This window comes from Pleuronectes platessa, chromosome 16 (assembly GCF_947347685.1).
Source record: "Pleuronectes platessa chromosome 16, fPlePla1.1, whole genome shotgun sequence".
In the NCBI taxonomy this organism is placed as follows: Eukaryota; Metazoa; Chordata; class Actinopteri; order Pleuronectiformes; family Pleuronectidae; genus Pleuronectes; species Pleuronectes platessa.
This window is the reverse complement of record NC_070641.1, coordinates 18,200,149-18,227,469: the sequence shown is the minus strand read 5'-3', so window position 1 is coordinate 18,227,469 and position 27,321 is coordinate 18,200,149. Positions and strand designations below refer to the sequence as shown.

General features: G+C 42.8%; 1 protein-coding gene across 1 annotated transcript in view; it reads left to right on the top strand.

Annotated features, from left to right (window-relative positions):
* LOC128458854 (Na(+)/H(+) exchange regulatory cofactor NHE-RF2) overlaps positions 1-27,052 on the top strand; it is a 28,687-nt gene extending 1,635 nt beyond the window's left edge. The window contains exons 2-6 of the mRNA XM_053443880.1: positions 378-665; positions 17,526-17,753; positions 22,746-22,899; positions 23,302-23,420; positions 23,536-27,052. Of these exons, the coding sequence (XP_053299855.1) occupies positions 378-665; positions 17,526-17,753; positions 22,746-22,899; positions 23,302-23,420; positions 23,536-23,700 (954 nt within the window). The 3' untranslated portion in view covers positions 23,701-27,052. The remainder of the gene's footprint in view (positions 1-377; positions 666-17,525; positions 17,754-22,745; positions 22,900-23,301; positions 23,421-23,535) is intronic.
* Positions 27,053-27,321: the final 269 nt, after the last annotated feature.

Genomic DNA, 27,321 nt, shown 5'->3' with positions numbered 1-27,321 from the left:
GATAAAACTACACAATATTATTATGTGTAGTTTTAGTAGTGTACAGATTGTGATCTTTTTTTTTTTTTATTGTGCTTCGGCACTGTTACTTTAATTCTGTTTTTCTAACATTGCTGTAACAAGTGAATTTCCCCATTGTGTGGATAAATAAAGAAATCTAATCTAATCTAATGATACAAAGAAAGTTAAATTTTATCTTGGTAAACCACACAAAATACTTCAGAGACTTGGTATCTGATCGTCACATTTATGTACCTGCTGATGACTCAGCATTTTTGTCAGTATCTGAGACATTCTCGAATTTGGTATTGGTATTGGATTGGGTATTTACCATACAACCAGTAAATTACAAAAACAACTACCCTCCCATTTCTCAGGTGGTACAGTGGATCAAATCCATAGCCAACGAGACCAGGTTACTCGTGGTGGACAATGAGACACACGAAAGTCTGCGGAGCCTACGCCTCACGGCTACAGAGGAGATGGCTGTTGTCAGGAGGGGCCCTTCGTCCTCTCCCCCGGCGTCCCCGTCCCCGTCCCCATCCTCAGTCCCGTCCACCCCGGGCAAGAAGCGGGAGAACGGCTCCGTGTCCAAGCAGCCGCTCACGTTGAGTGGCCAGGTGCAGAAGCCCACCAGGAGGTCGCCATCGAAGGCAGCAAAGAAGGTAAGATGTCCCTTCCCACTGCGGCAGGACATGTGGGATTAAGATTAATACCAGTAATCATGTTGTTGAACTTTTATCTCATTATTCTCTTAACTGGGAATAGCGAACAGACTGCGAGTTAAAACTGAGGTGAGGGACAGGTTATACTACTCAACAAATAAGTAGCTTTGACCTGATGATACAAGGTTTCTCAGACAATCAGAGCATTCTTACATATTTGTCTACTCCCAGACACAAGAGTTAAAAATACAAATCACGTTGAACAGTGGACAGATTGCTGATAGTGAGTCACCTCTTTGAAAGGATTCTCCTCAGCTCACACCGGCTTTCACCACAGACTTGTTTAACTTGCTGCTTTGCCAGTTTGAGATTAGATTAAGCAGATGTCATTTGAGTTTCCGTTCTGTAGCCTTCCGTGCACATGTGCTGTGTGTCTGTTTATGAATGTGTGTGTATGTGTATGTGTGTCCCGAGGGAAGAACATGGCCGGCTGAAAGCGCTCCAGATGTTGTGTGTGGGGGTCAAAGAGGGCAACACAGGTCAGAGGTCAGGAAGCTGGACGACGCTGTGACTCTGCAGGACCGGAAATCCACAGAAATCTTAAAAAGAAATAATAAAGGGATAAAAACTTTTTTCTGAAAGCTTTTGTTTTATCAGTATTGCATTTATTGTGAAAGGGTTCTCAAGAGGGGATGTTTTTTCACATCTTCCTGTGTTTATTGTACTTATTGACACTGTTGGCTGCATAATGCTCAGTGGGCATTTGATACACTTTTGTTTTCATTCTCTTTTAAATTCCCAGTTCGGTTTTATCTCCTTGATGTGTTTCCGTCTCTCCTGGAACACAAAGATCCGATCGTCTTCAGTTTCACATGCGCAGTATCAGCGAGAGGCGGCCGCTCCATCTCTGCTTTCTGCATTTTACACAAACATGTGTTTTCACTTAGGTTTGTCCTGCCAAATATGTGAGCGGCACTGTTGCTACAAGAGCAGCGACATTTCAGACTGAAATGTGTGGATTTGTCTCGTTGACCCGTGGGGAGGAGGAATCCCGGTTGTTCGCTGAGATCAGGCTGGCCCAGCTGAAGCTCAGGAAATGCTTCGAGGTCTCTTGTTTCTCTCTCAGTCTTTAATGACTCTAATGAAAGAAAGGAAAGACGGTTAAGCAGGATGAGCCAAACAGCATTTGCATTGCAAAATGAAATAAGGAGACTCAAAAATAACGCAAATTGCCTTTTGTTTGAAGCATTGAAACCTTCCTCTGTTACCTTCTGAGTCTGCAGAGGTTTGAATGTCTCTGCGTCCCCTCCCTCTGTGTCCTGTGTGCAGGAGGGAGGACATGACGTATATAAACACTGGGGTCGACATCTTCATCTTCATTCTACTTGTGTGGCTCCTCTTTTTCATTCGGAGATTTTTCTCGATTGTTATTAATCACGCAACTTGCTCGTGGTGAAATCTCTCAAGATCCGGCTGTACTCTCACATGGGCTCACCTGGACACAATCCAGAGTTTTTACGAGGCGAGCCAGCAGGAGAAACTCTCCTTGTCTGGGGCCTCTGACTCTGTGATTTGTGTTCTCACATACAGCCCCTGTGGATCATTTCAGGAGATTATCTGGGGTTCAGTGCTCGTCTGAAATCAGCTCCTGGGACTGTAACATGATACAGTATATGATGCCTGGGTAATTACCACAACATAAGCAGAGGGGAAAACAGACTGATCAGAGATTTAAGTATGAATCACCAAGTGAAGAATCCAAGCTGAAAAGAACAATACAACCTTTCACTGCTCTAAAATGTGCACAGTTTGCAGGGAGATGTTTCATTTTTCCTTTTCTGATCTTTAAGAAAGTGCTGAGAGCTGCACATTTCTTCTCATGATTTATTTTTGAAGGGAGGGATAGGAGAAAAAGAGTAAAGGAAAGAGAGACAGAGCACAGACTACTTGGACAGAAAGAACCCAGGACTTGTGCAGCCAATAGCAACCTTGAAGGTTTGTTGGAAGGTTTGATGATGGATGCTTGGCATTGCCTGTGCAACTGGGTTCATACTCTTTTATTTTGTCCTGCTTTCATTGCCATTTTGTTTCCCCTTTGAGGAGATTGTATCTGAATATTGAACATTGCTATGCAAGGGGAGTGGCGAGTAAGCGATGACAGACAAAGATATTGACGGTGAGAGGCACAGGTGCATGTCGGTGTTCTGACACAGAGGGGGGTTAGATGTATGCTATTACACCACTCATGGAGGCAGTTAAAGTACTTTTAAAAACTCTTAGCAGCCGGTCTCATTCTGCATTCTGCAGACGTGACACATATTTTTACATTCAGAGGGACCTGCAATTTACAGAGCTGCAATTTACTGTGATGTCCATCATTAGTGAACGTTCATAAATCCAAATAGAGGTCACTGATTGAAAAGACACCAGAACTTGCCTGAGTTTTATCACGTTTTTAAGTTTTCTTTAGTCTCAAGGTGGTTCAAAAAGGTATTTGTCTGTACACCCATGGGTACATGGCAAACAGGAATTAGCAATGGCTAATGTTGCATACTGTACATGTAGTAGTGCCGATTACCAAACTGTCAATAAGTGTAGCCAAAGCTAACAACCATATAGACTGTGTATAAAGAGGAGCAGAAGTGACGCCAAACCACCTTGATTTCCCCCTGGTGGCTGGCTATAGTGTCGATCACAAATCCCACCTCCTGCTTGTGAGTGGACAAGACGTGGACAACCCTAAAAAGTCAGGTTTTTAATTGGTTATTTAATGCTATAAAAACAAAAACATCATGATTGACATCTGAGACTGACTTTCGATTGGTGGAGCATATGTCTCGGCGGGACAGCAGCTCCACAGAATAAACTCCAATTATGGCGGCACCCGTATCCTGGATATTTTAGTTTCATTTTTGCAAGGAGAGTGAGATGTGTTTTCCATCTTTATGTACAGTTTGTGGTAACAACAACCAATCTCAACAGCAAACCCACTCTTTGGCAACACTATACTTCCTGTTTACGTCTCTCAAAACCACAAAATGATGGGAGCTGTAGTTCCAAAACTTGAGAGCTACCAAAATTGAAGTAGAAGCCAGGGGGGCTTTATTTTCTCAGTTTTGTTGAAAGAGCGGAGCACAGTGTGTGACTGTGAAAATTCCTGCTTTAACATTAAAATGTCTATTGTGGTTTAATATTCTAAATATAGCGGTGGAACCAGATGTCAAATTTGATGTTGTGTATTTCCTCTCCTCTGCTCTCTGTGAAAGCAAAAGGAATCGTCTGCAGCTACAGTCTAAGGCCCTAGAGGACACACAACACAGACTCTGCACGCACACACATACAGGCATGTACATCGACATGGTGGAAATCATTTTTCCATGTATAATCACTTGCACATTCGCTCAATAAATATCCCCACTAGAGGTTTTCTGTGTGTTTGTATGCGTGTTCCCCAGGTTACATGACTCGGCCTGTATTTTCCCTTGGTTTTATGACCACTCGTCCACCAGGTCTCCTTTTTTGCTGCATTCCTCTCATGTTTGCCTTCCTCTAGATTTGTGACACAGCAGAAAGAGTCGAAGGGAGACCGATGACCCACAGACTCTGTGCATTTGTATCTGTCTGCATACTACTCCTTTCTTCACACAGTTTAAATACTGTAGGTTGTGTTTTGTCCCCTTCGTTCTCTGTTCTCTTGCTGCATCTCTAACCCAGCAAACTATAGCCTATGAACAAAAAACAGGCCTTTTTTTCCTGTGTCTTCGTAAAATCTCTGCAGCACAACAGGATTTAATTTGAATCATTAGAAATCCATATTCAGCCCCTAACAGGCCGTTACTGACAAGCCGTGAATAACCATGTTTAAGCCTGGTAGGCACGGGTCCTTTACATCCGTCCAATTTTCCATGCATCTTTACGTGTCCATGGTTGTTAAGCTACTTGAGGGCAGCGTAAGGGCGAGGGTTTCTGATAACGCTCCCCTTAAGGAAAGAGAAAAAGTGGCAGCATTGTAAATGGCAGTCGTCCAACTTATCGCAAAGTCTCCTCAAAAAGTTTGTCATCATGTTGAAATGTCTTCCTTGTGTCCTATGGTCGTCGCGCTTGAACTATTGGCTACAACGAGTCAGGGAAATTGAAGTGGAATCTATCAAACGAACCTGAACTAAACCCCATATTGTCTCAGTCCCACAAGAACAGAGGAAATTGCATCAAAATGAGGCACAAGCTCAGTTGGTCTAGACAATCTCTGTCTCTCAGACAATCTTCTTTTCTCTTTCTTGTTCGGTCACTTTGGTGACGGCACGATGGAAGCCTGCAGCGAGGTTTGATACTCAGGTGTTTCAGGGAGACAGGAAGAGACGTTTCAAGGACAGGAACATTGTGAATGGGGTATGAGATGTATCATCTTACCTTAACACACTGTCTTAACCACACACACACACACACATGCATCAGGGTGTGTTACGTGGGTGTGCCATTAAGACTTAAGTTCAAGATAAAGAGTCAGGTGTCACTTTCTTACCTTAACGTTTTTTTAACTTGCAAACACCAACACACACACACACATACATCAACCTATAGTTACAGTCACAATAACAATAGAGGCTTTAAGACTCCGTGAGAGGCTTAATAAGCAGTTTCAAAAATAACAAAAAGGGTGGCATTCATAAATAGCAAATAAAAAATGAGAGAAATACAGAGAAGGAGACATATGAGGGGTCGTCATTATTCCACAGCGACAGCGAGGCATGTTCCTGGCTTGTTTATGGAAGTTCTGGGAGCGATATAGTTTCTGGTTTTCTCCCCGGTCTGAAGTTTCCCTCTTGGTTGGTGGCGAGGCCTCCACCACATGCACAAACACACAGTATTGTGGTCTTTTTGTCATTGTTCTTTCCAGCCCTGTTGCACTCCTGGTTTGTCACGTCAGGCTTGTTAGAAGGTACACCAGAAATCGTTTCTATGGTCAATACAGACAAAGAGAAAAGGGAGGATATGTGGAACCTTGCTTATATATCTTAGGCAACAAGATGCATATTTAAATGGGTATAGAATGTTTTCCTTCAGCCAAGTTGAGATTGACTCTGGATAAAGTTATTTTCTATTGGGTAACTAAGGGTTGTATAAAAACACTTTCCCTGGATAAGAATGTCCTGTCAACAGAATTGAGACGATGAAGGGACAGAGGGTAAAGGTGAAGATGTGTGTGGGTAGGGTGGCTTGTAGAGTCGTGTGTTGGTGTTTGGATAAACACACACTCACACATCTGTTAAAACTAATTTAGAGAGAGGGGGAATGAGGATCTCTGTGTTTGCCAAGAATGTAGTGCAGCTTTGTGTGACATTTGAAGGTCCTTACGTCCAACATTTTGTTTTCATCTGCGTTTGTGTTTGTTTATCAGCTGGATTACGCAAAAACTACAGGATGGATTACCATTAGATCTTGTGGAAGGAACCAGAATTCTGGTGCTGATCTAGATCTTGTGGGATTGGTGGCTCGCACAGCAAGTGTGAAAAAAACAGATGTGCATTACATAGAAATAGAAGGGAGGATTTTGATCACATTTCGCATTTGGTCAGAAACTGAATCGGAAAAACTCATCTCGGGCGCCGGCGTTGAAATTGTTGCGGTCTTATGGATCTACTGTCCTGCTGGGTCGATATTTGAAGTATTACCAAGTATCACATTGCTGCAACTTTGTTTTCTACCAGAATCGGTTTTATTGACCAAGCATGTGACCACATACAAGAAATTGATCTCTGTCACATTCAACAAGAGACCACAAAGCTGGATGTAAACTGGGAACTGACTGGAGGGAAACAGCCGCAAGGCCGTAATTCCTACTCCCAATAATGTAAATCTTCCAAACAAATATCTATTATATCCGATATATTTTTTGCAGATTTTAAAAGGTTGATTTACAACAACAGACGTTAGCGTTATTTGTGAACATCACCGTACAAGTTCAGAGTCCTGTTGACCCTCATTCACATGTGTGCCGCAGGTGGTGAAACCTTAACAAACTCTGATTTCCATCTAAACACCAGCCAAGACTAAACAACACGGAGTAGAAACAAGAATCCTGAGACGATCCTCTGATCTGTAAATACTTTGAAATAGTAGCAGTAGTATTTAGTAAATACATCTTGAGGCTTGGTTCATTTTAAAGTCTGTGATATTTGGGTGGAAGTGATCTGCGTGAGAGGACCCTGGACAGAGAGATCGGCGTTTTAAGGGTCAGGGCTTGAGGTCATGAGGTCAGGATTGAATAAACACAAATAGACCGAGCAACAGATGAGAGATGTTTGGTCGCGATCAACAGAAGTAAAATGAGAGGTGCTGTTGCAGTTGTGAGCATGTGGCATTGAACATTGATTTATTCTTTGATGCTTCATGGGTTTTTAATCATAAATAGACTCACAACTGAACAAAACAATGTTCATCTTCTGACATGTGTCCCAATTTCCCCTTGGGACGTGTTATCAGAAAAACTGCTCTTGTTACTCGTTTATCAAATTGTCTTTTAGATTTATCAGGGGGGTTTTCTTTGTGTCACTGCAGCCAAATCATGATCATCCTCTTTCGACCATTAGATTTAACCACACAAAATGAGATGATGGCTCAAGCAGCTCCCCGACTCTGGGAGAGTCACACCCCCTCTGTGCCCTGCTCCGTGGCTCCGTTTTCTCATTTGCCCCAGATAATAGGAAAAAGATGTTGTCAGCTCGAATGAGACAGAGCATTACACAGGAGTTGTCTGGAGGTAAAGTCAGCACTTGAGCCATGTGTGATCGTACGTGCATGTTTTCTGCCTGCCACCCGGGCAAATGTGAACTTGTTTCTTGCAGCTTTTTGACAAAATGAGGCATTTGAGGTTATGCACGATGCAGTACAGTAGCAGTGCAGTTAGACTGAGTTGAAGCATTGTCTCTTTGTGGTAAAAACCTTGATTTAACCTGGCATGCAAACTACTCAAACTTCTCCTCTTTACTTAAAGTCAATATATATATATATATTTTTTTTTTACAATCAAACAAGTCAGTGTTAGATCTCAGATGAAATATAACTTTAAATCAAAGAGACCTTACATTGGCAAGAGCAAGCGGTTCAGATTCTTTTCACTAACATCTGGAGATGGTGTTCAAGAACCCCCTCCCCCCTCCTTGGAATACCAACTGCGTTACATCAAGTTGTAGGGGTCCAGATTCAGTGTGTGCGTGTGTGTGTGTGTATGGAGGGGGGGGGGGGACCATTAACTGAATTCCTGAAGTAAAAACATATAGGAGCCTATAGGATGTGGACAAGTCATGAGTGGGAAAAGAGGGTGTGTGTGTGGTGGGTGTTAAGAAAAGGAAGAATTTTGTGATTTAGTTAGTAATATGAGAGGAATAAGCACAATCGAGTGTGTTGTGTCAAATGCGTGTGGGTGTGAGAGTGAGCACAGCTGTGTGTCTGCATCTGTTATCTCCCCACGCAGGGCTGATAATATATTCAAACGCTTGCCTCGTTAATCCAGGAGACGCTGACCCTGCTGTCGGCCTTCAGATGCTGTTTGAATAAGTTTACCAACTAAAATGGTTCTTTGACCGCGGCAGGAAATGTCTTTGTCACTGTGTCATTGATTAAGTCTCAGTGTTTACATCATTTGATATGATATAATAAAGAACCTCCCTTTTCCATCTCAAGTTTCAATCTGGTTTTCAAGCTAAGAATATAAGGGAGACTGTTCTCAGAGTTCAAAAATCTGCCCCCAGCTGGTGGTTTTGTTGTCTGCATTTAAAATAACTTGTTGATAAACATATATTATTTCCTACCTCTTTGGTTTACTCTCCTTCTGAACTCTGGAGTACCTCAAGGCTCCATCCTAGGTCCTCCTGTATTTCATATCAATGAATTCTGTAAAACATTTCAATGCCTCCATGCCTCCAAGGTCAAAGGTCAAGGTCCCAGTGACCTCATGTTCTATGGAACGTGACACTGTATATCAGAAGCACCCTTAGGGAAATTCTGTTGATCAGGGCAGTGATTCTAGCTTTTAACTATTGTTTTTATTATCATCAAACCATAACTATACAGAGTGTGAAGCTGCAACATTCCTTTACTGAACCACAAATTGAGTCCGGAGCAATTAAAACACTTGACCGTAATCTTCTGAATTATTTATATTATCTTCGTTCTCTCCAAATCCTTTTAAGATCATATTGAAAATGTTTTTTATGAGTTTCCAGCACTTTTAGATTCTGGGTCAATCCCATTGAGTGATGTCTGTTTGGGAAATATTTACTCGCTCTGCTTCTTCTGCTCCTTTTTTCAATCTAATCTTTTAAATATGACTTGTTGTGGGAATATCAGTGGAGCGCAGGTCAGCTGTAGCCAGGCTGAGGATCCATCAATGTGCCGCCCACACAACAGCTCCAGCAGCAAATATAAGAGAGAGAGAGAGAAAGCAAAACTACCTCAAGAAATTCTTCATTAGTTCACCTCATCGTTGCTGATCATGAAGTCCTTGACCAAACTGAAGACAGCGTTGTCCCTCGTGTGTTTCTACAGTGGGACATTGTCTGTTTAGCGAGCACAAGCAAATATCAGCCTTGCCGTTACAACTGTGCAGCTTCACAGGTTGACTGTATTTCTGATCCTGGCCACTCATCATGTTCTGTTCCTTCACATATTCAGTTTATATCTGCTCCCTGCTGCACCCACAGCTGTGAGCCAGCACACATTCCCACACACAGATCACACACACTTTAAAAAACACACACAGCCAATTGTTTCTGATGTCCCACTGGCCCTGCTCTGTTTCACTCAGCTCGCACGTCGGCATCTTGGATCCGTTTAATTGCGAGCCTCCTTCTCACTGTGTGTGGGAGTGGAGTGGATGTAATGGGAGAGAGGCTTTGTATCCTTATGGATCGACTGGGAATTCTATGGATACTTGAGTAGCACGAATGAGAGGGGAAGGTTTGGTTTATGTGTGTGAGGTGAGCGCAGTGTAGCAGACAGGAATCCCCTCTGATTGATTCATTATAGGCCTGGGCGATTTGACTTCAAATTAATGCCACGATTATGTCAAACTTTTACCTCAATTAGGATTAATGAATGATTATTTTATGCCACCAGCCAGCCACCCCCATGTGGAGATATCTAGCACATGCTTAAATAAGATCTTTTCAATCCATTATCGCTTTTGTGTTGATCCATTTCCTGAGTAATCGGCTACTGTTTGAGGTTCAGTCACATCTTACACACTCATATATTTGAATACTCTAACACCCAGAGAAAAAACACACGCAAACCAGTAAGCACCAGGGACAAGACATATCTGCAACACACTGATAACAAGGGTGTGGACCAACCCTCACACATACACACACACACACACGTGTTAAATCCCCAGCATCAGCTGCTGTCTCATCACACACATGAAAAACAGAGAATAAAACAAGAAGACCAACACACACACATATAGCAACACATCACTACTGACTTTAGCAGCATGGCCAACCGCCCACACAGTTTCATTTGGCATTTAAATGCAAACAAGCAGAAATGTTGCACTATCTTCACTCCTGCTTCTGAAAACTACACGTGAACATGTTGTGAGGTTGTAACACGAGGCGCTCAAAGATAAGGGTGAAAAACACTTGGGCTGAAGGAAGACATGAAATAGCATGACGTGGCTGGTGGATGTGTGAAACCCTTTCTCTGTGCCTTTGATGCTTTTCCTTCTGCAGTGTCCACAAGATTCTGAAGCATGAAAATGGTCCATGGAAATGACATCAAGAATCACTACCCCATTACTGTCGCTCCATCCCCTGATCACTACTGCGCTGACTCTAGCTCCGAATGCCCAGGATTGAAGCGTGCATGCGTATCTGCGATATTTTGGCTTCATTTGTGGGCAGTGAGAGGACGTGGAGACGTGTTGTCCGTCTTTATATATAGTCCATTGTGAAAACTAGCTCATTTAAGTATCAGCTATCAGATTTGTATAATTATTTTTAGTTTTTTAGCCCGCTTTGACTTATTTTGATGTACCATGCTGATCCTGAGAAGCACTTCTTTGTCTGCTCAGAAACAGCCTGAGCCACATCTGACCCGACATCAGCCACAGCCAAGAAATGGCAGCAACATGGGGACATATTTGCTGCAGTTTGATGAGATCAGCAGCTGAACCATCAGAGAACCACACTATAGGACATTTGCAAATCTTCTTCCCATTACAGTTTTGCAAAGCAGAGCATTCAATTCATGTGGACTGTTCTCCAGAGGGTATAGGGTAACATCTCAGGTCACTGAGCAGGGATGTTGAACTCCTTGAGGGAGTTTAACTTTTAAACCCTCAAGAGACCCTCTCCACATTTGGATGTGTGGGGAATAGGTTGTGCAATGTCCATAAAGGATGGAAACATTTTAAGCAAAATTTCAGTCTGGCCTCACTTAGGCTCGTTGTTTTAAATCAGAAATATCGGATGATTGGAAGAAATGTAGTTGTTTCCTTTAACATATAGACTCGTCTACTACATGGGTCTCATCTGGCTCTGTGCCTTTTATTCATGCAATAAGTCAAGATGAGAGCCATGATCTCATCTGTGCTCGGTGACAGCTCAGCCTGGAGCTACGACACCCTGAACAATATGTTTCCTCTCATTGGAGATCTGCAGATAATTGCAGCGTCAGCCCTGCAGCTTCCCAGGCAGCCGGTTACAGTGCACATGAAGCTGTGGGCATCTTCAGCAGGTGTTAAATGACAACAAATATCAGCATCCATGTCAGCCTCATCAGATATTTAGGACAGTCTGACAAAAGGATGAAACATGAACGAGCAGCTCATCAGTGAGTTAAACTTTATACCAGACCGGCTTTTCCTGCTCACGTCTTAACTGTTTGCAGTGGGAATGTAAGGGAATTTAAACACCTGCCAAAGAACTACAGGTACCAGGACCACATTTTCCCGCAGCTGGTTAATATCCCTGCAGCACATTCTAGCCAGCTGCACCTGTAATGATATTGATAAACATCATGGTACAGACAGTTATCATGTGCAGACACAGACTGTTTATAAAGATGACGACTCCCCAAAAGTGAAGCCAAAGTGTCTCGATCTCCACCTGGTAGCTGGCTGCAGTATAGATCACACATCCTTCCTCCTCCATGTTACTGGATTGGACATTGACCAAACTAAAAAGTCAAAATAAATGATCAATAGGTGGTTTCTTGCATTTTTGATATTTCTTATCACACTGATGTTTGTCCAGGCCATCCCTGATCGCGTCTGTGTAGTCCATCTTCATTATCATTTCCAAAGCCAACTACATCCATTACCCAGCACCGCCACCAAAAAAATCTATATCGTATTCTTTTAATTCAAAGCAAAATAGTTGGACATAGAGTAACTCCCACATAACCGCAAATTGTATATTTACACTTCAGTTATTGTATTAATTAAAGAAGCAAAAACAAGATACCATATGTTAACAGATGAGTTTTCTCTCCCTTTTATTACCTTCACAGGGAGCCAGGTTAGTTATTTCCCATCTTTAAGTTAACTTGAGCTAACAGCTGCTGGGTCCAGCTACATATTTATCACAGGCATGTGAATACGTTTTATTAAAATAGGAATAGTTCCCCAGATGTCAAACTATTATTTAAACAACTACATTTGTGGATTAAATAACAAGGATTCAACTTTGACCTGAGGTGTCCATGGACCCAGAATCCTGTCGTTTAGAGTCAAACTAGTTGTAAGATTGATCTGATTACTGTCAACAGCAAATTAGAGCTCAGTATGACAACTTGATCCACGACTGATGCTTTGGTTATGTAAGCTGATCTGATGTTGCTCTTTTGCTTTCGTTTTTTTTCCTCCAGTGTGTGTTTTTCCTGTATATTCTTCTTTTTACTACTTTCTACCTTCCTCGTTCACTTTCTCCTGAAGCATGATCTCAGGAAACACAGCCGGTAATACTGATGTTATATGTAAAACACACAAAAACACACACACAACACAGTAGAGTAGGAGACTTTGTAAACAGACATCGGCAGCTCTGTCCCGGCAGAGCAGCACTGGACCCACAAACACACACACACACACACACACTGCTCACTTTCATGTCACAGAGCAGTTATGCAACACACCACAACAACAGTGGGAAAAACTGTTATCAAGATCTCTGGCCAGTTCTCGTGTTGTCATGTTCCCTCGACCTCTCTTCCTGTCCTCCACATGCTGTGCATCATCTCCTCCTCCTTCTCTCTGTCATCCCCCTTTCCTTCATTTTCATTTTTACAAATCCCTCTCTGCTTCTCTCCAGCTGCCGGTCATTTCCTTTCTCTCTTATTCCCTCCTCGCTCCTCTCTCGCCCACTGTGAACTTTATGGCCAGGTCGGATATTTTCCTCTCTGGACCGAGCAACATTTAAAGCAGCTGCATGTGGGGACACATGGACACCCACACATGGTTGTCTTAGATATTTTCCGTGTTTGATTTGTTAAAGCACACATACACACACACACACACACAAACACACACACACAAACACACACACACACACACACACACACACACACACACACACACACACAGACACATGCACAGGATGATGTGTCAATGAAAGGACATGAAATCTACAAATAATGTATGTCTGTATGGTTCCCTCCTCGTGCTAAAGCTTCACTTCTTCTCTCTGTCGGATAGAAGTGGTTCTACTGGTTCCACCGCTGTCTCCATGGCAACTGGTTGTCAAAGATGACATCAGCAAACGTCCCATGTGCTGTTGTTGTCAGTGCATCATGCAGCGTCAGCAGTGCTTCCATTGAGAGCTCTGTGCAGTCTGGCTTCAGGCTGACGCTCTCAAGGCGTCAGTGCTGCTTCCAGGAAATGTTCATGTGTGCTCAATTCTATCAGGTCGAAAATATATGTACATATGTAGTGATAATATGATATAAGTTTCAAGTCTTCTCCAATACAGCATGGAGTTCATTTGCTGTATTATTGGTAATTTTAATTATGGTCCCATTAAGAGTGAAAGAGACTAAACCGTGTGATTGTGTGTGCAGGTCTTAAGTGTAGGTGGGGGGGCACTTTCCTCAACCTCTCAGTCAGGCTTCACCTCTAAATATAGTTATTCCTGGTTCTGAGAAACAAGATGGCGCTGGACAGAATCCTGTCCCAGCGGCTTCAAAACGACAGCTCACAAACCAGTGGGTGAAGTAGGTGGAGCTTATTTCGTATTTCAGTGCTATTTAATTTATAAATGTGTAACTAAAAGACTGTTTGGATGCTAACTATACAAAAACATTGTGGAAAGCGACTTAATTCCATTTAGTGCATTCTAAATGTTCTGAACAGGAAACTTGTGGGATTTTTCTTCATAGCTGGAAAACTGAAAGTCACTCCTGTCGATTTTTTTTTTTCCGAGCAGTAAAATAACGTTAATGAACTGGCTCTCAGTTTTTATGTCATGGAACAAGGAGCCACTGAACAAAAACTGATGAATGCATGTTTGTTTTAACTACAGGGCGGAGTGTGTTAAACTGTAGAATGATCACAAAATATTTTTTACTGACCAACACACACAAATGAAACTTGACTTAATCGACTTTATGTCAACTGCCAGAAGGAAGCATAAAAGTGAGAGCGACACAGACACACACACACAGATACTCGTTGTTGTCCAACGGCACACGCTGGCAGATGCACGCACATCCATAACCAAACCAGTGGGCCGGTGATCCTTGGCTGTGAAAGGGTTAATGTTGGTCATGATCCGTCCATCGCAGTAGGTTACCTCTCAATTATTCAGCAAGCCGAGATCTAGTTTCATCAACTGGGACCGCCACTGACAGCGGTCGCATGCAGAAGGAAATATGTGTGCGTGTGTGTGTATGTGTGCAAATACACACTCAAATTAAACACGTTAACTATGGGGTCCTTATATTTAGTCACAGATCTTTTAAAACTCTGACTTGCTTGTAAGACTCACAGTCACAAACACATGCAGACACACTGTTACTGATTAATTTACAATGAAATCATTCTATTTACATCACAAAATATATTTTTTTTCCTGTTAAGTTCCTGTGACACACACAGATTTTTCCTTGGTAATAACAACTCTTTGCTTAAACTCCTCCATTGGAAAGTGATTGTTGTGTTAAAGCTGCAGCAACCAACCTGACACTAGAACCAAACATACAGGAGCAAAAAGGCAATGCATTGATTAACCCATGTGTTTGTGTGCTTTAACATGCACAACTAATGTAAACGACAATTGTGCAATCCTACCACAGAAGCTTGTGTGTACACTGTACTCTCCCCCACATGTTCTAACTCAGTGACTTAAACAAAGGCTTATTATAGCAGGAAGCTAAAGGAATTCATGGGATGGCACTTGTCACTGTGACTGCACATCCTCTCAGTGTGCCACTGTCAGGACACCGAGGTCAGTGTGTGTATGTGTGTGTGTGAGTGTGTGTGTGTGTGTGTGTGTGTGTGTGTGTGTGTGTGTGTGTGTGTGTGTGTGTGCGTGTGTGTGTGTGTGTCCGAAATGTTCTGCAGTAGGGCGTGAAATATTCCATATTATTGTCCTTACAGCCTGATTTAGTGCCGAACTTTCCAGGTGAACTTGTTTTTCAGCGGCTCTGCAGATATTCACATGAGCCCGAAACAAAACATGGATGTTTTTTTACTGCTGCTCCTCCTCCCATGTGTTTTGAAAAATCAAAACAAGTGTCCGACGCAGTTAACCGACTGATGACAGGCTGGTTTGCTGATAGAGGGGGAAAACCTTACAGCTCTTTTCCTGTCCCATCAAAATATTTTTTTCACCCCCAAAACAACACGAGGTTTTTCAACACCCACATTTCAAACAAACACAGATGATCGTATTTTCCTTTGATGGGCTCCTGGTTAGGAGACGTCATGTGGTAACTTCAGGCCACTCATCCCTCGTAGGCTTACACAGGAAGAAACCAGCAGTTTAACATGCCTCGACACACGTGGAGTCATGTTGTCATCCTTCCCTGCCGGACAAACCAGACTTTCACTATCAAATTCATACGGATCAAACCCACGGGACATCAAGACAGAATCAAAAGTGTCCTAAATGGACGCTGACGTCGAAGGCGCGGGGTACAAGGGATGGCGCGAGCCCCGGGGGATGATTAGTGGGGTGCAGAGAGGCAGTGAGAGGCAGTCAGAGGTTAGATTGGCAGACACGTCTCCCCCACATAATGACTCCCAGCTGTGCTACTCTCACTGTTTATGTTCGAGTTCCACTGCAAACTATTTTCCTCTCCCGTCGTCTCTGACTGGAAACTCACTGTCGTCTTGATTTACCCGCACCGCTCTATCTCTCTATCTGTCCATTTATCTCTCTGCTGTGTTTCTCTGCTTACTTCGTCCTCCTTCTTTTCTCGAACTCTCTCTCTCAGTCGTTTGAGCTGCATCTAATTTTCGATCCCTCCCACGCACCCTCTCCCTCCTATTCCCTTCCTCCTCTCCTTCTCTCGTGACATTTGGTTTTCCCTTCTGTTGCCCAGATCCCTGAATGCTGATAGGTTTTGATTTTATATTAATACATTTTCTCTCCTTTGGAAGATCCAGCTCCGTTGCCAAACCAGGGCCTTCCTCTCCAGTCAGGAAAAGGAGGGTCTGGGGGGATTCATGAATTATTCTGTTGTTACTCCCTCTCCCTTTTCTCTTTTTCTCTCGATCCCTTTTTCTCAGGGCAAGCTGCCCAGATCACTGCCCAGGAATTTGGTGCCTCAAATGAAATTATATGTTGCCGTCTGTGTTAGTTTTTTACGGTTGAGGGCCAAAGTTGGAGGCAGTATTGTGGTGATTGAGGCATGCTCATGGTAAATTTGTAATAACAAATTAGTGCAGTACGTTGCTGGTAAAATGAATAAAGGACAGTACTCACTTTTTCTCTCAGAACACTACAGTACCTTTAACTCTCTCTCACCCTGCCCACGTACTCTATATGTATTTTTAGCATGTGCATGGTGGACTCATGCAGTGAAAACAATAGACCTTTCAAGTTGCGTAACATGATTGCAGGTCTGTTGTATGTACACGACATGTGTGTCAACCAGAGCTTCACCCGTTCGCCACCTTTCAGCAAATATCAGCTGAGGGTGCAGAGCTGCATGGCCTTCATCTATTCTTCCTCTCACGGCATGTTCTTTTTAATGCAGGTGGTAAATCACCGTGATCATACTGGAGAGCTCAGGGCACCATTTCAGCTTCTATGATCATCTTCTCCGAGGCTCATTTATTTGCTACTAGTGGAGAGTTTCACTCCAGATGGAAACTGGCTCTTTTAAAAATAAATTGTGACACCTCTAGGCTTGAATTGCAGCACAAAGTGAAAACATGAGGGAAGAATCAATTTGCAACCAACAAAGAACGCTTTGGGGTCTTTTTAATCAGAACTATTAGATCACATTCCGTCTGATATGTTTTTCTTTTGACTATGATCTGGTGAAGCTGCGTTACTTTACAATACTCTATTCATTTGTACCTTCAAGTGATACTCCACCCACATTTTTGTGCATGAAACACTCACCCTGCAGGCTTGTTATGAAGGACCAGTGACTCAACCACGTGTTTGAGTCTCACGTCATAGGAAATCATCACATGCTCTGCACTTTTAAGTATCTTGAAATAACCAGGTGACTCTCTGAAATATTGATTTAGCTCCGACAAGGAGGTTAGGTTTTCACCCCCTTCCATTTGTTTGTTGGTTGGTGTGTTTGCTGGTTGGATGCAAAAACTTAATGAGAGGGAAACGAAAAGGTACGAGGATTTCTGCATGGAGCTTATTAAATGACAATATACTTCTGTTTCATTTCATCCAGGAGGCTCTTGCTCAGGCTGACGCTCACATCCAAGCGCAATCCCAGCCACGGCCCCAGGTCAGCACATCTGAGCTTCTGCCACGTCTGTGCCACCTGGTGCGGACAGAGACGGGCTACGGCTTCAACCTGCACAGTGAACGCTCACGACCCGGACAGTATATCCGCTCCCTGGACCCAGGATCACCTGCAGACGGCGCCGGGCTCCGGCCTCAAGACCGACTCATCGAGGTAAGAAGAAAGGGTGTGGATGAAGGGTCTGTAAGGTGCTGAGGAGCCTGCTGTTTTCTACACTCCTCTGGAAATGTTTTCCATAGTGATGGAAACAAACACAAATACGACATTCAGATTTGAGATGCATCGGAATGTTAAGTCGATCCCTCAATTTAGGAACCAGAGTGCATCGGCAGGACCTCGCTTCCATCCTCCAGCCCCCGATCTCTACTGCACAGACTCTGGCTCCAAATTTACAAGATGGCCGTGGTTGTATCCGGATTATTTTGGCTTCTTTTTTGGATAGTGGGAGGAAGTGAAGACTTGTTGCCCGTCTTTATTTATAGTCTAAAATACACATGTTAGCTTTCAAGTTAGTGAGTGAGTTTAATGTGTGTTTCTTGCATGTGTGTGCACTTGACTGGCTTGAGTAGAAAGAGGAGAGAGGGGATCATAAAAACATGCACACTAACGAGGAGATAATTCATAAATGATTTCAGGTTAATCTGGTATATTTATCATAGTGATGACTGGGTGTGAGAAAATAAACTGAGAGGCTTCCTGTAACCCTTCATCATGCCTCTTTAGAAAAGAGTGGATTTTCACTATCTTTGTCATCACCAGATGCTTTTGCATAGTGTTTGCATAGGAACTAATTTATTTGGTTGTGTGTAGTTATAGAGAAAAGCTGTGTGAGACAACTTGAATGCACCAGGTCCTGGTAGAAAAAGCCACCAACAGCAAAAATGAAGATGGATCATGTGCGTACATGTTCTAAAAATAACAAGTAATAGCTTTTATCTAAAAGAAGTCACAAGTTACAGAAAAGTTAAGTTGCTGATCGAATCCATATGCGACCTCTCAACTTCTTGCACTGTTACAGCCGTAATTAAAAAGGTAAGGAATCACACTTGCCGTCGGGCCTCAGATTCAAAGGAGAACAGACCTGGAATCTGGACTCAATCTTGACTGCATATCAGATCGGAGAGCGGAGAGGCCGCTCACAGGGGACAGTCGGCTATAAATCAGTGTGATTACTAATGGCAGGGGCTTGAGGAGGGGGGGGGGGGGGGTGGTACGTGTGTGTCGCCTCTTGTAAAACCTTGTGAGAAAGGGAGACCGATACCATGTTACGTACGAGACAGAAACATGCGTGTCGAAGAGCATGGATGTTAAATCAACTTTTCCCCTGGTTTAAAAAAAAACAAAACAACCTGGTATCATCATCATAAGCAGTTTCTCATCTGAGTATACACACACACAACATTCACCCTTCATTCCCATGACCTTTGCCCTCAATGGTTGTACATCAGGGTCCAGATCAGGCTGCAGAGCCGGACTGAAACAGAGGTCAGGCACAGTTCATGTAGGAATTCACTGGAGGTCTTACATGTTTTTAACTTTTTCACATGAGTTTTTGATGTATTTCACATCAGAATATCACTATACTAATTAAATAAATCCAACACGGAAAACATTTAAATTTGAGTTGGATGAAACTATCCATTCTCCCAGTACAGTAAATATATGGTCTACTTTCGACCAACTCTCCCCTAATTAACAAAATATATATGATGCACAACTAATATGGATTTTTTTGTAAGTGTGTCCAATGCTGATAGGGATATAAGAGGGTAAAACATTTCCGATATTTAACCATAGAAATGCTATTAGGATTATTTTATACCTTACGCATAAATGCCCATCTTTTCTGTAATTTTATTAAGTTCTCATACTGGCAAACGCAGATACCGTATGACTCATACAGGACGATATTTATCGGCCATCCCATTAATCGGTCGCGCTCTGGTTATATCTCCTTTTTGTTATATCCACAATAATATATTCAGTGTAATAGATTATCTGTGGCTTCACCAAATATTCTAAATGTGCATCTCATGCGTGGAAAGTACTAATTTTAAGGTAGCGAGTGGAAAACAATGAGCCTGGTTTATACTATGACTGAACTGCATGTTTTGAGTTCAGCAGTGAGAGTCGTAGCTGTAGAGGATGCTGATGAAGCGATCCTCTGCTGGGACATTAGTTGGCTGGTGATAGGGTGTGGGGACATCCTGTAGCAGGTCACTGATGGCAGGAACAGTCTGCCACACAAACACACAATCATGCTGTACATTCACACTTTTACACACACCGACACATACACAAACACACACACACAATGAAGTTTGAGTCAAGCCATGTTTTTTCTACATAAAAGGAGCTTTATTGGCATGATGTAAGATCAGCTGATAGTATCTCCTTAAGTTAAGAGCTGAAATAATCATCAGTAGCAATGTTGATTATCATTTAACTAAAATTCAACGTCTCCAATGTCTGGATTTTCAGTTTTTCTGTTATTTAAAACAAAATATCTCAAGATTTAAGGGTTTTCAGTCACAATTTGTGGAAGAGTGGGGGAGTTGACATTTTAAAACTAAAACGAATCAATTGATCAAGACCATAATCAAAAGATTCATCTTTAATAAAATGACTGAAAGATGCAGCCATAGTCTTGTTGTTTCCTGACCCACACGATATGACCCATTTGAAAGATCTTTAAAATATGACCACAGTTTTGTATTATATATGTATATACGTTCTTCATGTATTCAAGGAAAATTTGTGAAAAAAGAAAACATGTTGTGTGAAGGTTTGGACTTTGGCTCTGTGTACTGATGTAATCACCTTTAATGTCCTCTGGGATTCTTTATTAGATTTAAAGCATTCTGGTAAATCTGTGGTTTCTTGCCAGGATAATAACTTTATCTCAGTGTGATTGTTTTGTTTGGACAAAAAAATGCTGAGCCCCCCCCCCCCCCCCCCCCCCCCTTGGAGATAGTCGGATTTTCAGTGTGCGTGTGTGTGTTTGTGTGTGTGTGTGTGTGTGTGTGTGTGTGTGTCTGTGTGTCTGTGTGCGTGTCTCTGAACACGCGTCAGGACATCTCTTGTGTCGTCTGTCAGCGGCTTGTTGTCGAGGTGAACAACCATGACAGGTCCCTCTCACGCCCTCTGTCGCTCGCCATGTTTTTCTCTCACCACGCCCCATTGCTCAGGAGGTGTGTGGTGTATAGACGCTATGATGAGAGAGCTCAGCTTTCGGTCAGTGTCTGGCACAAGCACTGACACCTGTGAACGCCTCATCAGGCTCTCTGCTGTGTCGGAGCTCAACCGTGCGTACCCTGAACCCCTCGCATCCGTCACAACAAACTTAGGGTTCTAATTCCAAGATAGGCCACAAATCAGCTGCACAGTGATGGAACAGCGGTTCCCTCTCTCTTTCATTCACTTCACAAAAGGACACACACTCGACCCTACGCTGCTGTCTTGCACAGAACCCTGTATGTGTCATCAGGGCCCCTCGGGCTGAGGAGATAAGGCTCACAGACTCAGTGACTTCTCAAAACCCATTTTGTCCCTCGTGGTCCCACTTCCAGCGAATGTGCTCTCGGTGTCAGAAAGAGGTTTTGTCTGGCGACCAGAAAGTTGAAAGTCACACACATCACAAGCGTCATATTCACAGATGTGCACATGCATCCTGCTTGTTTTGATCAATCCCAGGTTGCTCTGTGGCGGCCTCCTCACACGCACACGAACCAATTCAAATATGAACCGTTGGACATCAGGTGACTGCACGCATCATGACTTTGATGATACATGCACTATAATGCACACAAACAAACAAACACACACACACAACACTTGCACGCAAACATTCTTGTCTCAAGAGGTTTCCTGAGGGATAATCCCATGAGAAATAAGCGTCTGTACTGTTCCTACAGCATTTATTAATTAGCCCAGTGGGCAGAGAACAGAGTGTATTGTCTTGTGTGGGATGGACTGTTAATGAAGGGCTGTGAAACATGACACGACACCTGTTGTTTGGCGGAATACAAAGATGCTTGTTCTATCAAACTGTCTGTGTGTGTCGTCCTGGCTGACCGAAGATCTGAGAGGAGAGGAGAGGAGAGTAGAGGAGAGGAGAGGAGAGGAGAGGAGAGGAGAGGAGAGTAGAGGAGACTTTCACATTTTCCATCTGTTGATCGCACTTTCTTCTTGTTCCCTTCCCTCAATCTCTGACTTGTTTGTCCTTCCTCTTGCCCTTGAACGTCCTGTAAAGTCTATCCCAGTATACACCTTATCTCCCCCCCCCCTGGATTTTATTTCCACTTCACTTCTTGTCAAAAGCGGTGAATATTTTAAAATATTTCGGCCTCGGGCCTCTTGTCACCTGACACCCCCACTAAACCCAGAGCCCAGGAGAGCCATCAATAATTGAATATGTACCAACACTAACCTGGCTTTGTGCGAAGCTGCCGGCCTCAGAGAACCCAAGGTCTGCACAAAGCTGTTGAAACAAACGGCTCCTAATGGACGTCTAGTTTCGACCAAACAATAACAGTCTGTCGTGTTTTGCTATAGGTGTAGAGGCCAAGGGAATGTTGTTAAATAGATTGGCCAGTTCCTTGCTCACATGTTGATTATGTCTGTTACTCAGCTTTAGTTTTTGGTCCTGGAACTAATTGTTCTTCTGAAGAGTCTCACTGTGGTAGATCATAGCTTCAGGCTTCATCTGCAGCAGCATGTGCACATGTGCACTAAATGCCTTCCCAAGTCGCTGTTGCAAGTATCAATAAGTCACATCAAGAGTTAGAGCAACATTGTGAGCGTAGTGGTCTGAGGCTTTGAAAGACATGTTGAACTGTGTAGAATCATTTTATTGGTGTATAGCTCCCCCTACTGTGGAAATTAAGTAGCACAGGCTCTCTGTGTTGTGTACAATATGTCAACAATGAAAAACATTGATAAGACAGCGGTTCTTACAGGTGCTATATTCAAAATAAAAGTGATCATCCCTCTATAAGGGATCAATAAAGTTGATCTCATCTTACAGGGCCCACAAAGTCTTCTTTTCATCTTTTCAATCATCTTTATCCAACTCACACAACAACAACTAACCTCTTTCCTGCTTATCGATAAACACTTCTCTGTTTTTTTTTATGTGTTTTCCAGGTAAATGGTGTGAACATCGAGGGCATGCGGCATGCAGAGGTGGTGGCCTTCATAAAGAAAGGGGGAGACGAGACCTGGCTGCTGGTGGTGGATCCAGACACAGACGATCACTTCAAGAGGAGGGGGGTTATCCCCACGGTTGCTCATGTCAAAGGTAGCACTGCCCGACGCGGAAATCTGTCCTTTCAGTTATTTTAGTCATTTGGGGGGATTTGTGTTCAATTTCATGAACATTTATTCATAATTAATTTATTTTTGGAAAGTTAATCCTGCAAAGTCTGTCATGTTTAGCTACTGACTGAGGGATTGGAAGTTAGACAAACAATTAAAGGGAAGTAAACCAGCTCCATATTATCTCCATGGTCTCTATGGTTAGCACCAATTGACACATTTCTTTCTGAAACATTCGCAGAATTTATAAGAGCATTACAGACTTTTAAAAGAAAGTGTTTCCAAATGTGTTTATGCTGCATAATAGTTGACTTCCACTGATTCCTGAATCGAAAGATATTATGAGACTGTGTGTAAAGTGTGCATTGTTTGATTGTTTTCACAGACTATGATGGTCCGTCCATATCCAACGGCTCCCCCAGCCCTCAGATCAACGGCAGCTCCACCACGCAGTCCATCAGGTCCACGCGCTCCGACCTCAGCAGCCAGGGCAACAGCACACAGGTGGGTGTGGACGTTCAGGCATGATGCTGTGTTTGCTTCTCCACGTGTAAAGTCAGAACTCTCAACCTTTCTATCTGTGTTCCCCTTTTCGATAATCACTCCATCTCCGGTCCAGCTGGCGGACGACGAGGGCAGCCCGTTGTTGGATCCATTCGCTGAGATGGGGCTGAGTCTAAGCGCCACGGCAGCAGAGGAAAAGATGAAGGTGCACGCCAAAGAAAAGAGGAAGGCACCACAGATGGACTGGATGAAGAAATATGAACTCTTCAGTAATTTCTGAGACAGTCCCCTCACGGGACACTTCACAGAACACAGGACAGAGCTGTCTGCAGCCCTCTGCGTGGATGAGTTTGTGTTGTTGGAGAACATTCTTAAGACGCTTATGACGACTCAATACAACTGAACATCATTTGTTCCTGGAATGAAAAGTGACAGAGGGATAAAGTCGTCCAATGGATTTTACTTCAGCCACTTAAGAGACTCTTAAACTGTTAAATGTCCCTCATCAAAGTACAATAAAGCGTTGACTGACCTCAGAAACTGACATGTACACAGACATGTACTTCTAAACACGTTTTCATGAATTTGCCTCAATCCCCATCACTCCTTCTCTACTTGTATCATTCCCTTTCCTGCCTATACTCCGAGAGACTTGTTTCAAACAAATGGGGGAGGCAGTTATTTTTATATTTTAAATATATAAACTATAAACTACAGATAAGCATTATCCCAAAATCATGGTCTGGATCATGGACTGGATTTCAGATAGTTTAATGGACACTGTGACATTAATGATTGTGGACTTTGTCAGTCAGCGGAAGCCCAAATTTGGCAGAAGATCACTGTGAATGTGCTGAGACCCTCCCCCCTCCAGCCCACCAAGACGTTTAACCACTGACTGAGAAAAGGAGGGCTGCGTGTGCTGGTTTTGTATAATGTACTCTACATCTATTTGTACTTTTACAATGAGATAATCATTTTATCTTCAGCTTAAGCCCACATATATGCAGCGGCTGAACCGCTTCAGAACTGCCTTGCTTTATTCAGAAAGAACCAATGTTACTTTCGTATAAAATACGCTAATACTTGTATCACCAGTAACCTCTTTCCCCAAATTGTGCTCCAGTGGTAAGCACCACTAAAATTGAATGCATTGATGAAGTAAATAATAGAAAATGGAGGTTTCTCAGGCCGAGCGAGTCGATGAATGAGATTTATATTGTTGAGAGCTTAAAGCAACACTATGTAACTTTTACAAACAACAGCGTCCTCTGCAGACACACAGTTTTTTGTATGTAGAGAAAAGTAACCCATCAAAGCTCTGTCTGCATAGTCCCGTAGTGAACGGTGGATATTACCCATGACCCCCGGCTTCCATAACCAGGAGAGCTGCAGCTGTAAGAAAATAAACCGAAGTCTGTTTAAAGATTATTGATACTTTAAAAGTTTCCCCACTGACAACTGGATATAGACGCTGGTATTTAATGACATCTAAGTCTTTCTAACTATCTACCAGTGAGCTTTACTCTTCATCTTGACGAACCTAAGTCTAGAAATCCAAGCTCAGTTATGTACGTCTCACAGGAGATTGTACCCGCTCACCAAAGTTAGATTGAGCAAGAACAGGTGTTGGTGGTGAGCAGAGGGCATCAAAGCTTCATCATTCTCCCTTTTACAAGTCAGCGTAGCGTAACTATTGAAGCTGCTATTTTAAGGTTTAAAAAGGTGCATAGTGTTGCTCTAATGTGAACAGCAGAGGGCAAACTTACACCACAAATGGAGACATATTTTTGCACTTAAGTAGGTGTTTACCAGGAGATCATTTGGCATCACACAATGTCCTAGAAAAAAATATAAATTCAGGTAAGGTGGAGGAAAGAAAATCAAAATTATTTGAGGATTTAGGTATTAAAAAATAATCATCATTTGATTATGTGAAGGACACTTTTACTTTTACTTTAGTTATTGTGTTACATTTACACCTGCAACTGTGATTTCAAAGTAAGCTCATATAAATGGTGGAAGGTGATTTTAAGTATAAATGATCAACTATAAAAATTTAGCTGAATGAATTTAAAATCGATTTTTTCAGAACATATTTGTCAAGTATAAGAAAAAGGTTAAATTGATGAGGTAAACAGTCGCACAATGACGTACCTCTGCTTTCTTTCTTTTTCTTTCCAGTTCACTTCCTGTCAATACCTTCGCTTCTGACCTGACCCCCCCCCCCCCCCCACACTTTCTTGTCCTTACATTAATTCCTCAACCTTCACGTTTAGCTTTGTATGTATTGTTAATTTTATTTACAGAGAAATGTAGTTTGTTTTTTAGCATTAATGACAATCAGTGTCTCGTAAAAAAGCGTGGTTAGCCAGCCAGTTAGCCTAGCTAGCCACTAAATGAAGAGCCCGTACAGTTTAAACCCGCGGCGCTCTGCTGGCTTGTAGCGTCCCACAGTAAGGAACATACAAGACTCTTTGCTTGAAGGTCCAACGTTAACATGTCCATTACACTATTAACAATATATACAAAGCTAACTGTGAAAGTAAGAAAGCACTGTGTGGAGATCAGGTTGGTGGTGAAAGTAACATTAGTCACACATTTAGGGGAATCGAACCAACGGGCAGTGCGGAAAGCGGAAGTATGTCATGCTACATTTTGCAAGTACTAATTTTGGGAAAGACAAAGGTTTGAATATTGAAACCTCTCCTGTTCAACTTGGCAGCAGGTTAGCTTAGCTTGGAAACAGGTTGAAAAGTTTAGCCTAGCTTTGTGTAAAGTGAACGAAAGCTAGCTAAACAACATCTCTAATTCACACCTATTGTTTACTGTGTGCAAAAAATTAAGTGTAAACACAGAAAATTTGTCAAATATAAGGATTTGTGCTAGCTTTCTCTGTGCTAAGCTAACCTAGCTTGCTGCTCACTGTAAAGCTTTCCAATTCACAGAAACGAGAGTGGGGACAATTCTCACGGAACGGCAAATGAGCATATTTGCCAAAAAAACGTCCCGGCACATTCCTCCAGGTCAGGAAAGAAAGTGCGATCAAGACTCAGAAGTGCAAAGTAGCAGATTTTAGGATGAACGGATGTGATGAGGCGTCACATGAGCGTTGTGTGTTAGCATGGTTACATGATGGTGTACGGGAGACGCACAGAGTGAGGTCAGCGATGCCCTGGAGGATCTGGTCCAAGAGACGGTGGGAGCCATGGGGATTACCGAGGATTACTACACATACAGGGACAGCTGTCATACACATGCTCACACACATTCTGAGCACAATGTCAGTGAACCTATGTGTAGGGAGGACGTCCACCACGAAACCCTAGGCAATGCTGATGTAAAGGCCTATGTTACAACAAGATGGACTGCAAGTTTGAGAAATGCCATGTATGCTGAGAGCTTTAGTTGTTTGTTTTTTTAGTTGGTGCCCATGCATTCATACCCTTGTCCTTACTTTACAAAGCACACACGGAATGTACTGGCTCATCCCTGCGTGAAATGGTGTATCTTGACAAACCACTGTTACCATTGGCTGCACATGTACATACAGTAAAAGCAAACATTATCGCAGGTTGTTTTTTTTCAGTTATTTTTTTCAATAAAGTGTGACTATTGCGATTTTGGACATATTCAACTGTTGTTGTCATCTCTCAAGCCTTCTCTGTTACGTCCCCCCCCCCCCCCCCCCCCCAACGGACGGAATTCAGCACTTTGTACTTTGAAAGGCTTTGTAAAAGGGAAAGTGCGCCTGGTCCTTTTTTTTTTTATCTTTACAGTATCACTCGTTTAACTCCCTTTTCCCTTTCAGCCCTCGCTCTCCCTGCCTTTCGCCCCGCCGAGGATTACGCCGGCGTTCAGTTTCAGCCCGTTCTCAGACTTCTCCACCAGCCAGCTGCTG